Source organism: Neophocaena asiaeorientalis, unplaced genomic scaffold, assembly GCF_003031525.2.
Source record: "Neophocaena asiaeorientalis asiaeorientalis breed wild unplaced genomic scaffold, Neophocaena_asiaeorientalis_V1.1 scaffold142, whole genome shotgun sequence".
Lineage (NCBI taxonomy): Eukaryota > Metazoa > Chordata > Mammalia > Artiodactyla > Phocoenidae > Neophocaena > Neophocaena asiaeorientalis.
The window spans coordinates 3,827,382-3,841,262 of NW_020174563.1; the positions used below are offsets into that span (position 1 = coordinate 3,827,382).

General features: G+C 34.4%; 1 protein-coding gene across 1 annotated transcript in view; it reads right to left on the minus strand.

The window, feature by feature from the left end:
* The window catches only part of MIB1 (MIB E3 ubiquitin protein ligase 1), a 117,930-nt gene that overhangs the window by 64,461 nt on the left and 39,588 nt on the right, over positions 1-13,881 (minus strand). The window contains exons 9-11 of the mRNA XM_024757922.1: positions 8,496-8,640; positions 6,730-6,863; positions 573-680 (exon numbers count right to left, since the gene is read on the minus strand). Coding sequence (XP_024613690.1) covers positions 573-680; positions 6,730-6,863; positions 8,496-8,640 — 387 coding nt within the window. The remainder of the gene's footprint in view (positions 1-572; positions 681-6,729; positions 6,864-8,495; positions 8,641-13,881) is intronic.

Below are 13,881 nucleotides of genomic sequence, written 5' to 3' on the forward strand. Positions count from 1 at the left end.
TCACACCAGCCATACAATGAAATTCCAATGAGTAAAAATCATTTATTTCTCCTTTAATAAGAATATACTCTAAATTAAGCACATATACACACATAGAGCGATAAACATGCATTATAAAAATCTTCAAAAACCCATATAAAGATCAGGAAACAAAAAGACTAAACAAATTCTAGTTTACTTTTTCCCTCAGGAGACAAACAACAACAACAAAAGGCCTCTGAGTGTCACATATCAGGAAAAATCTTGCCGCACATGATTTATATTCCTACTCCCTCAACTTCCCCAGCATGACTCACGGGTAAATCCAACTGGGCTCCCAACAACATGGCGCTTCGACCATAGCAAAGGGAAACTCAACTATCTTCACTTAGGGTTATGCCTAGAATATTGAGCCATCACAGAAAAACACGAAATGCTTCAAGCTGTCTTTTGTCAAATTTTTCTTTTCAATCAGAAGAGCCTTAGGTTAATATTAAATTTCAAAATGAAAAAAATCCATCTCATGATAAGAAGTACCATTTCTAGGACATTCATTTTTACTTAAAATATTCTTTAAACTTAGTTTTAATTACCTCTGCTTCTACATCCACATTTTGCTTCAAAAGCAACTTCAAAATGTCAACATGTCCATTCTGACTAGCAGCTTGCATGGCTGTGTGACCAGCACACTGTCCATTCACCTAAATAAAAAAAGAAAGGATGAAGGAATGTCACAAATCAGAAACAGCCAATATATACATACAGTGTAGGTTTAAAGCCAGCAAAGTATATGATTCTATGAAAACAATTTAGGTTGGTGTTCTATATATCCTAGCATAGATCACCAGAAACTGGTTTCTCTAATTTAGGGAGGGATACAGGAACTTTGAAATTTCCATTGTTCAAAGAGTTATGAAAACTTTTAGGCAGTCTGCAAAGGTGAAAATAGAAAAGAAGGAGGGAAAGAAGGGATGAAGGGAAGTAAGTTACATTCGTTTTGTATGTATATATCTACTTGAATTATTAAATCTCAGAGTCTGTTTCAATGAAGAAAAAGCAATGAGGTGAATGGAAAAACCTTCAGAAAAGATACTGTCTGCTACAGTATAAAGAAATTCAATTCAGCCAATATAGCCAAATGCTAATGGTAGTTTGCCAAATGCAAACTACCATGAAGCATACATAAATGAGTTACCAGGGTAGATATACACAACTGTTCTAATATAAAGCAGTAATTTTCAACCAACCTTTTCTTCACTTCAGATGTTGTGTAAATGCATTACTTATTCATAGATACACCCAAGTCTAAGTGTAATTCCTTAATCCCACTACATTCACTCCCATCCATAAAACCTTTTATAAAAAATAGCTAAGGACACCAATTACTAATATAAGAAAAGGGGGATATCATTACAGATACCATGGACATTAAAAGGATAATATGGAATATTCTGGAAACTGCCCACAAATTTGATAGGCTAGATGAAATGGACTGATTTCTTGAAAGACACAATCTGCCAAAACTCACACAAGAAGAAACAGACCATGTGAAAGGCCTCTGTCCAATAAAGAAACTGAATCAATAATCAATGAACTTCAAAAACCAAAAGCACCAGGCCCATATGGGTTTACCAGTGAATTCTACCAAACATTTAAGGAAGAATTATACCAATTCTCTACAATCTCTTTCAGAGGCTAGAAGCTGAAGGAAAACTTCCTAAGTCATTCTATGAGGGCAGATTACCCTAATACCAAAACTGGACAAAGACACTACAAGAAAGGAAAACTACAGACCAATATCTCTCATGAACACAGATACAAAAATCCTCAACAAAATGTTAGCAAATCAAATCCCACAAAGTACATAAAGAATTATACACCACAAACAAGTAGAATTTATCCCAGGTATGGAAGGCTGGTTCAACATTCAAAACTCAATTAACATAACCCATCACACGAACAGAGTTAAGAAGAAAAATCACATGATTGTATCAATAGATGCAGAAAAAGCATGTGAAAAAATCCAACACCCATCATAAAAACTCTCAGTAAACAAGGAATAAAGGGGAACTTTCTCAATTTGAAAAAGACTAGGTACAAAAAAATTACAGCTAGCATCATATTTAATGGTGAGAAACTCCCAACTTTCCTATTAAAATTGGGTACAAGGCAAGCAGGTCCACTCCCACCACTCCTTTTCAACATCATGCTAGAAATCCTTGCTAATACAGTAAGGCAAGAAAAGAAAATAAAAGGTATACAGATTGAGAAGGAAGACAGGAAACTGTCCTTGTCCACAGATGACATGATCATCTACGTAGAAAATCTGAAAGAGACCAAAAAACTCCTGGAACTAATAAGCAATTATAGCTAGGCTTCAGGATACAAGGTTAATACACAAGTGTCAATTGCATTCCTATATACTAACAAACAAGTAGAATATGAAACTGAAAACATAATATCACAGCACAGCAAAGGAAATCATCAACAAAATGAAAAGGCAACCTGCTGAATAGGAGAAAATATGCGCAAATCATATATCTGATAAGTTAATATCCAAAATACATAAAGAACCCATACAACTCAAAAGCAAGAAAAACAATTTGATTAAAGAATGAGCAGAGGATCTGAATGGACATTTTTCCAACAAAAACATACAGATGGCCAACAGGTACATAGAAAGATGCTCAACATTACTAATAATCAAGGAAATGTAAAAAAAAACCACAATACCATCACATTACCATTACACCCCCCAAAATCAAACACTAAAGTATAAATCTAACAAAATATGTATAAGATCTACATGAGGAGAACTACAAAACTCTGATGAATGAAATCAAGGAACTAAATAAATGGAGTATACTCCATGTTCATGGATAGAAAGACTAACAGTTCTTCCCAACTTGACCCATAAATTCAATGCAATCCCTATCAAAATCCCAGCAAGTTACTTTATGGATACTGACAAACTGATTCTAAAGTTTATACTGAAAGGCAAAAGACCCAGAATAGCCAACTTAATACTGAAGAAGAACAAATCTGGAGGACTGACTACCTGACTCCAAGACTTACTACAAAGCTACAGTAATCAAGACAGTGTGGTACTGGCCAAAGAATAGACAAACGGAACAAAGGAAAAGAACAGAAAGCCCAGAAATAGCCTCTCATAAATATAAGTCAAGTGATTTTTAACAAAGAAGCAAAGGCAATACAATGGAGCAAAGATAATCTTTTTAACAAATGGTGCTGGAACCACATGCAAAAAATGAATCTAGATACAGACCTTACACTTTTCACAAAAATTAACAAAATGGATCACAGACCTAAATGTAAAACACAAAACTATAAAACTTCTAAAAGATAACACAGGAGAAACCCTAGATGACCTTGGGTATGGTGATGACTTTTTTTTTTTAAGATACAACACCAAAGATATGATCTATGAAAGAAATAGTCGATAAGCTGAACTTCACTAAAATTAAGATTTTCTGGTCTGCAAAACAAAATATCAAGGTAATGAGAAGACAAGCCACGGAATGGGAAAAAATATTTGCAAAAGACATATCTAATAAAGTACTGTTATCCAAAATATACAAAGAACTCTTAAAACTCAACATTAAGAAAACAGCCCAATTAAAAAATGGGCCAAAGACCTGAACAAACACCTCACCAAAGACATACAAATGGCAAATAAGCATATGAAAAGATGCTCCACAATATACACCATCAGGGAAACACATTCTTACTATATGATCCAGCAATCACATTCCTTAGTACTAATCTAAAGAAAGCTGAAAACTTATGTCCACACAAAAACCTGCATACAGACACTTATAGCAGCTTTATTCATAACTAACAAAACTTGGAAGCAACCAGTATGTCCTACATAGGTGAATGGATAAACCCTGATGCAACCAGACAATGGAATATTAATCAGCACTAAAAAGAAACAAGCTATCAAGACATAGAAAGACATGGAAGAAACTTGAATGCCTATTACTAAGTGAAAGAAGCCAAACTGAAAAGGTTACATACTGTATGATTCCAACTATATGACATTCTGGAAAAGGCAAAACTATGAATACAATAAAAAGATCAGTGGTTGCCAGAGATGGGGTGGGGAAAAGAGGTGAATAGGCAGACCACAGAAGATTTTTAGGGCAGTAAAAATACTCTGTATGATATTATAATGATGGATACATATCATTATACCATAGTACAAACCCACAGAAGGTACAACACCAAGAGTGAACTCTAAGGTAAACTATGGACTTTGGGTGATTATGATGTGTCAATATAGGTCATCCTTAGTAAAACAATGTACCATTCTAGCAAGTGATGTTGATAATGGGGGAGGCTATGCATTTGGATAGACTGGGAATACATGGGAAATCTCTGTACCTCTCTCAATTTTAGTTTGTAAAACTGCTCTAAAGATAAAATCTAAAATAAAAAATGATCAAAAATTCCCAAATATGAAAGACATGATTTCCAGAATATAAAGATCAAGCATTAAAAGTAATGGATGAAAACGGATCCACAGCAAAGCACAACATTGTACAAGTTCAGACTGTGGTGACAAAAAGAGATGTTCATGCTTGAAAGAAAAAAAGAAAAAACAGCTCACATGCAGTATCGATCAGGAATCATAATGGCTTAATAAGTCTTCTCAACAGCAATTCTGAATGCTGGAAGAAAATGGGATTATTCTGAAGGAAAATAATATCTAACCTTGAATTCTATTCCCATCTAAAACCTAATAGTAAGGTTAAAAAATATATATATTGAAGGTCTATTTCCCATGCACTCTTTTTCTCAAGAAGCTACTAAAAGCCATACTTCACAAAAGAGGGAATAAACTTTGAAACAGAAGGACAGAAGATACAGAAAACAAAAAATCCAACACAGCAGAGAGGGGAAGGGCACCTCCAGGATGATGTGTGAGAGACATTCCAAACGGGCATCAGGCATAGAGAGCAACCTGGCCAAATGGAAGAGGTCAGCAGGCACTGAGAGAAATCTCTCTCAGAAGATAAAATGAATGCATACCTGATGTGCCTGAATTTCTTGACAGATTACACAATTAGAGAGAATTTTGGAGAAGAATTAATTATAACAATATAGATTGCTAATAAGTGAAAACAATTTTAGATTATCTCTTGGGAATAAGAGAGACTGGGAAAAACTACAAGTGAACTCTTTGGAACGAAGGAAATGTTCTACATCTTAATAAGGCTGTGGATTATTTGGGTATATGCATTTGTCAAAATTGATCCATGTATTTCACTGTATGTAAATTACACCTCAGTTTTTTTTTTAAAGAACAATTATGAACACCAAGGAAAACAAAGTGTGTAAGAAAACACAATCTAGTATCCTCCACAGCTTAGATATGAATGTCATTTGAATAATAACATGTACAATTAATTTTAATCTTAACAAAATTACAATACAATATAATACCACATTAAGAACCTGGAAGAGGTGTGTATGTGTGTAGTGGGGATGGGCTGGAGGTGGCAAAAGAAAGCTGAATCCTCACCTTCACAGAGAGGTATCAAAAGATAACTCCTAAAACATAAAAATCAAGAAATAACAATAGAAATGTTATTGAAAGATGTGGAGGTAAGTATATGAAGAAAATCAGCTGAAAGAGGTGAAAATAGCTGCCTCTGAAGAAAAGTAAAATAAGATTGAGAAAGAGATGCTGTTTTTCATAACAAACCTTGTAGAACTGTTTTTCTCTTGAAATTTTTAGAATGCATGACATTCTAAAAAACAACTAAAATAAATTAGTAATTAAAGGAAAAAATTAAGTACAATAACATGTAAATCTGCTTGACTGAATATAAAAGAAGTCTGACTCTACTTTCCAAACACAAAAAACTTGAATATCTGAAACAAATTATTTGTGACATAGCTCATAACAAATCAAGAAACCACTGTGTCATGCTGCTGCAACTGATCTCTAATAAACCTAAAATGCCACATGAGATCATAGAAATAAGATGTTTACATCTTATAATTACAGATCTGATCTTTGTCAAACTATCCAGCATACTTGCACACAAAAATGTGGCAACAAAAGCCCTCACTACACAGTGACAATGATCCAAATTGACACTCAACCTACAGTCTCTTGGCTGGTACTGACATCATACTGGTGCCACAATAGTAGCAATGACAAAGCCAATGGATGACTAAGCGAGAACCAAAATTTAAATTTTGAGCCCGTTTAAAATATGGCTTTTGTAAATGGTAAAATTACAACATAAACTATTAAGATTCACAAAATGCATGAACCCTAATCCACCTGCATTATAAACTATGAAACAGTCAATTTTCATAAGGAGGGGAGGGAAAAAGTTTAAATTAAATGTTTTGAAAAGAGAGATGGAAAATTGCTTATAAGATTTACTAAAATATATTTTTTAAACATAATAAGATAACATTTACATGAGAAAATTTCACTGAATTTCCCAAAAGGACAATTACTACTTAAAAACCTAAAAGTAAATTTTGTCAATCATAAAATTTTAAAAGTCAGTATTAAGAAAATGTCAATATCTTTTACAAATGCACAATGAAGAAGTGATGCCCAGTGTCCTCTTTAAAATACCTTAGAAAAACAAGCAAGAAGGAATAGATGAAGCACATGTGGCAAAATATAATAACTGTTGAAGTATAAGGTTCGTTATAACTATTCCATTCTTGTGTATGTTTCAAAATAATTTTTAAAATGCTCACATCCACATCTGGTCTTTTTAGCAAATCTTCCACTTTAGCAACATCTCCATTGGCAGCAGCCTTAACTAATTCTTCATTGAGGTCACCAGATTCTTGGGTTTCAAATAATTTCTTCAAGAGTTGGGAGAGTCTTTCTGTAAAGCATCAAATAAAGCTGCTAATATAGGAGGATCTCAAACCTTAACTACTAACAGACAAGCATTACCCATATGCCTATAATATATACTTTTCCTTTTTTATTATTTCTATCATTAATATTATTTTTGTACTATGCTACAGATATTACCCATGCACATTATAATTACTACCATATAAAGCTGCATTAAATTCGAGCCCACAGTTATTCCCAGTTTATTCCAATTCATGTACTTCAAGTTAACATTTCAGAAAAAGAAGAGTTACGTACAAACTATAATTCAAGATTTAGGAGTCATATCAAAGATATTATAAATGAACACACTACAATGGGAGTATCATAATGATACAGATTGTCTTTCAGGTCTTAAGTATATCATATGGACACTCGGAGCTCAATGTTACAGATCTTAGACTAGATCAACAGATCAATGGTTATGATTCAAAAGCAATATAATCTCTATAATGCCTGGGGAAATATTTTAGGAACAAACAAATTTTCAGTTAAAACTGGATCTCTAAGGGTTAATAACATACTTCAAAGGTGCCAATTGATTGGTTTTGACTAAAAGAAGAAAGAACCAGAGATGTGTTTACATAAACCCTTTCAATATGATTTTTTTTTCTAAATAGCATTTATCAGTAGCAAATCTACCCAGTTCTACTCCTTAACTCTTGGATCTACTTACTGGAAAGGAAAGAAGTCACAAAGTGGGGCAGAGGCCCGACACCTAGTCCACATTACTTGAGAGAAGGATATTAACCATCCTTCACTCTTTCAATTTGTTAAAAGTCAGCCTACTGTGATGCCATCTAACCTCAAGGTAAAAATAACAACACATGATTTAAACTTCAAATACATTAGCAAATTACAGCAGGAAAGACAAGACAGAAGCAAAGAAGTAGAAAGCAGTACAAAATAACACTGGAGGTCACCCAATGTTTTCCTTTACTTTCTTACTGTTCACAGTTATAGTTCTATCTTCTTTTCTGGATGACAACAATACACATACAGTAAGCTGTAATTTGCTGTTGAATGAAGTGAGTGTGTATATAAAGTGGGAGCATAAGAAGGAAAGATTTGGGGCATGAATCTACCCAAGTATCCAGCATACTCACATCTCAACACAGCTTTCTACTCACTGTGGCATGTATATAACTCCTATTAAATGACAAGAGAAAAAGTATAGCTGATATGTAAAAATATCCAGAAAGAAAGCCATCGGCTAGCAATAATATTGGAAATAAAAAGAAAATAAAGTAGTCTAAGAAAGTGATGGTTCTTTAGCAGAAAACATAACTTCCGACTAGGAGTAAGAATGTTGAATTTCAGGTATCTCAGATTTGATGTGGAGAAGCCCTTGATATATCCAAGAAAAAGCACATATTTATGGAACTTTTCCAGGGCATACCTCAACCAGAACAAAGATTGTTCATCATATGAAAAAAGCAGAAAAAAACAGAAAACCTTTAGCGAAAATTTAAAAGGTAGTTAATATTCAAGTGAGGTTATGTGATCTAGGAGAAAATCAAGAACACATATGACATTATCTGTATACAAGAACTGGGGAATTGGGAAAGGTTCTAATGTAAACCTTATTACTTTTAGAGAAACATGAAACAAAACATACCACCAGATGCATTGCTAATGGCTGATCCTGCAGATGCCACCTTGGAAACTGCTGCTGGATTATATGTCCAAGATGTTCCACAGACTTCCACCTTTAAATCACTGTCTGAATAAATCTGTTGTACTCGGCCAACTTTACCTAAAGTCTTAAAAAAAATTAGATTCATGTTTCAAGTCTGAAGTATATACCGTAAAAATCAATCACCAGTTTTTACATATTTAAAGTACTAATTTTACTTCACTCCTAATAAAAAAAACCTTTAAAGGATAATCATATTCAAATGGGTTGTTTATTAGTGACAAACTTTAAAGAGTATCTTTAAAAAATATTTTAATAAAACTACATTTCCACAATAATATAAAACAATCATGACAATCTATTCATAAAAGTTCACAAAATCTTGGTTTCTGATATTCAATCCTTTTTTTTTTGTTAATTTATTTTGTAAATGTATTGATTGATTGATTGATTGATTGTTGACTACGTTGGGTCTTCACTGCTGCGCACGGGCTTTCTCTAGTTGCAGCAAGCAGGAGCTACTAGAGCACAGACAGGCTCAGTAGTTGTGGCACATGGGCTTAGCTGCTCCACGCATGTGGGATCTTGTGTCCCCTGCATTGGCAGGCGGATTCTTAACCACTGCACCACCAGGGAAGTCCCCAATCCTTTTTTAACCTCATAAGATACTTCTTGAGAACTTGTAACGCAAGTGGTCCAAAACCATCATCAATCTAGCCTAAAAAAAGAAAATCTGATTTCTAAAAAAAGCAATTTAAACCAAAAAGGGCTCAAAGCTTACATCTATGTTTAAATCCTTTTTGGAATCAAGCCTGATTTCAAAACAGAAGTATGTAGAAGTAACATGCTTATTAAATATATGGAGTAAGAAGAGCAATTAGGTACGGAACACAACCAGAAGCAGCAGCCCTCACGTGGTAGGTACTGTTCTAAGAGCTTTATACGTATTGACTCACCTAATACATAAAATCCTGAAAGCTATGTAATCTTATTAGCCCCATTTCAAACTCAGGTCCAAAACCCATTCTCTTATGCACAACAGAATAGCCAATGACAACACTAGAAAACTGGTGATAGTGATAATATCTGACTATTTCCTAACACAGAGGAGACTGCCCTTAAACTTGTTTTCTATTTTGACCTCTCCACAGCATCTGACTCCGACTCTTGAAAATATTCCCTTGATTTCTGGATGACAGCCTAATCTTTCTGCCTGTTCCTTCCCTTTTTCCACTCACTGGCTCCTTTTCCTTCTTCAGATTCCTAAGTCTGTTCATTCTCCCAAACTTTATTGCTTGTTTTTTACTCTACTTTCTTGGAAATGTAATCCACTTGACAACTATCGTCTTACTTCCAAAGACTTCAAAATATACTACTCCAGCCCTGTTTACCCCTCTCCTCGCCCCAAAACACACACCAATTTTAACTTCTCATTAGACATTTTCACCTGGGATTTTCCACCATCATCTCAAACTCTTTGAGGCTGCATTCTTTTTTTTTTTCCCTCCTTAACTGTTCTTTACGGAAAATCTCAAACACACCAAAATAGACAATTGTATATTGAATCCTCATGTACCCATCAACCAGTTTTAACAATTGTCAGCTCATGGCCAATCTTGTTTTCCCTATCCATTCTCCCCTCCTGTATTATTTTGTCATGTAAACTCTTTTTTTAATATAACTTCAATACTATTATCAACCTATCCCAAATTATCAATAACTATAATAAAATAAACTACTAGTCAGTGTTCAAATTTCTGATTGCCTCACAAATGACAATTTTTTTTAGTTTGTGTAAATCAAGTTCCTAACAAAACCTACACATTTTTTTTCTTTGCAAATTACTTGTTGAAGGAACAGGGTTATTCGTCTTATAAAGATTCATCCAATCTTAATTTTACTAATTGGTGCAGTTTAATAGATTCATCTGTCTTAGTATTTGGTGAGAAACCCTTCAAATTGGCTGCCAGATCGTTTTAACATCACCTAGAAATCTTTGATAGCTTCCTTGCTATCGGGTATGAGGCTCATCTTGTTCACTTCCTGCCAAAGAACTAGAATTAGCCATTTCTCCAAAGAGCCCTGATTCTTCACAGAGGGAAAGGCTATTTCGAGACCATAATCTAGGCACTAAGGTTGGTTATTGTTACAGGAATGGTCACTGTTTCCACGCCTTTTCATGGACAGAGCTAGGAAGTGGAGGGGAGTGCAGTGTGTTTTAAAACAAAGATAAAATAAATCGTGAGTTTAAACACTCTCCCAATTCAAATTCCAGACTACAGGGTCTTTACTTAACCTCTTCTATACTACATCTGCGTCTCTTTTTTACCTCTCTGATAATTCTGGTCCTCAGGGTCACTGGGAATAACAGAATTAGAATTATCATATAACTGCTCATTTGGAAATCACTTGGAATTTCCTCTCTGTATGATTATGCCAACAGGAAACACACTTAGGTTCATTTGTTTCATTTTATTCTCCACTTTGGGGAGTTTCCTTTTTGAACTTAATTTTGTTTTCTAATTGTATAAAATACATGTGATTTCAAATCAAATCTATAAAATAAGACATATTCAAAGATGTTTCCCTTCTACCTTTGTCCCCCATATCATATTATCTTGCTATACATGAAAACTTTTTTTAAACTTTATGGTTAATCCTTCCATTGTTTGTTTTTTTAAATATAAAGTTTATATTAAACTTTATATAGTCCCAATTAATAACTAAAATGCAATCAAACAGCTCATTAAACTCACCATATCCTCTCTGCATTCCCAGCCCATTTTCTGACAGTCATACTTTATCTTGTTAGAGCATATAACCATTATAAACTCTACCGTTTCCTTTATAACTATCATTTAATCTTAGTTCAATAAATAAATATTTATTTAATGATCACTACCAGTCCTTCAGTTGACATTTCTTCAGTCATTTTGGTTGTCTAAAACTAATTCTCTAATAGATTACTCAGAAAAGGCTCATGGGGACTCAATTCTCTGGATTCTTACATTTCACAGTCTACAGCCTTTACAGTACTTGAAAGTCGGTTTGGTTATATATAAAATCCTTAGCTTACGTTTTCTTTCCTTGAGCACCTTAAATAAATGTTATTTCATTGTTTTCTGGCATAAAACATTGAGATCACATTTTTTTTCTTAACAACGATCTGATTTTCTTTCCTTTATAAGTAACTTTGTCTTTTTTCCTAGATACCCAAAGAAATTTTTCTTTTCTTGAAGATTCTATTATTTTACCAGAATATAGCTCTGTGTTTGGTGTTCTGGGTTAGTTTTCCCAGGTATGCAACGTGCCCTTTTAATATTTAATTTCAAATCTTTCAATTTCAGGTAAACTTTCCTGGAATTACAAATTTTAGCATTTGTTATATTCCATTACTTTGGTTTCTGTTTTTTCCTTTTTGCAAGGATTCCCTAATACACATATATTAGATATTCTATATTTGTCACTTTCTCTCAAATACATTTTATCTTTTTGATTTTAAAATTTTTGCTCCTTTTTACCTTCTGTTTCTCTTAAGGCATTATCTGCTGTATTTATTTGCTCTATGTTGCTTCTAGCTTATTTCATTTCTGAAATGAATTTTTAAAAATTCTTTCCTAAGTTCTACCTCATTTCTAATTATGACTTATTTCATCCTTTCATGTCTTTTATCATCTTCTTAATTTTTTACCTCATTTTGAATTATTAGATTTTAGTTTTCTGTGCATATCTTTCTGATGTACTTTCATCTGTCTGTGGAGAAGTTATTCTATTCCTTATTCTCCTTTTTCAATAATAACAGTGCATAGGGATTCGACCATGATCCCTTCCAACTTTTGCCTGGATTGACTCTTTCCTTTGTGCCTACTGTCTCTACCCTACTCAATCTGGCTTCTATTCCCAGCATTTTCTCCTCAATGGAGGGCTCTGCCCTGGAAGGGAGATTTGGCTGGTTGGTTTGGAGAGTTTATAGCCCCAGGCTACTCCAGTCCCTTCAGACTTTAGCATGGACTTATTGCTCTCACCCCAAACTTGAGTCTACAAGAGCCCTCCCAGGTTCGGCTGTTGTTATCACATTAATCTACCACACTAACCAATGAATACTCATTAGCTATTCTGGAGTTTCCCCCTTCTCAGGTCCACCTGATGCCCCATTAATTCTCTCTGCTGCCACACAGATGCAGACCCTGTAGCTGTCAATGGTTTATCTTTACTCGTCCACATTTTAAGATTCAAAAGACTATTCTATCACCTGGCTTTGTTACAGATGTTTGTAGCTTTTTCGGTTATGCTAACTAATCTAGTTGTTGACTGTTTTTATCATGAGGATTTGAGAAGATTCAAATCTACGTCGTCACTACTGGAATCCCAGTACTGCCCTCCAGAAATTACCTAGAGGTTTTGCTTATACAGCAGCTTAATATGGGAGACAGGCTTTGAAGTAATATAGATTTGGGTTCAAATTCCAGTTCATTATCTTAGTTCTGATTTCCTCATATTTAAAATAAGGATGTCATACCACCACCTACTTATAATATTCCTAAGACAAATAAAGTTTGTATGTTTATGTATATATGTGTAAACATATATATAGTATGTGCTGCATATGTATGTATACATCATTCAGCACAGTGCTCAGTATAACTAGGCACTCAACAGATGGAAGATGCTGTAAGGTGTCACTGATAAGGGGAAAAAACAAAAACATCTTGACTATAAAATAATTTTAAATAGTATATATAGCTCCTATAAAATACGTCCAAAAATGACATTTTAAGTAACACCACACTATACTGAGGCCTGAAGTATATTAATACATTTTTTTAACCAACTTTAATACCAAAAGCAAACAAAACAAAGAGGGATTATATAGAACTCAACTTTTTGGAGAAAAATAATGATTCTAAAATATAGTCCTGAAATACAACTATCACTTATTCAATACCTAACTAAAGCAATAAAAAATGTCAGCATCACGTGCAAACTATGAAATGTCTTTGAATGAAAGCACCACAACAACAGAGATTTTTTTTTTTTCTGTTGTGTTCACTAGTACATCCCTGAAGGCTAAGAGGCACACTGCTTCCGCTAAAACATCTGCTGAAGGACTAAGGCAGGAAGGAGGAATGGACTGATGGAGGGACAGGACATCATGAAGGATAAGAAAGGGGGACTGGACAGGATAGGAAGGGGCAGAGGGCAAATGGGGCAGGAGTTGGGGCTGGACAGGAAGAGAAAAACGTGTTGACCAGGACAGGAGACTGGACAACACACCAGGGTGGGTTGGATGTCATATGAAGGGGGTGGGAGGGGAGGTATACATGGGACAGGAAGGAGGTGCTTAAATGGGATGGGACTTGGGAAGACA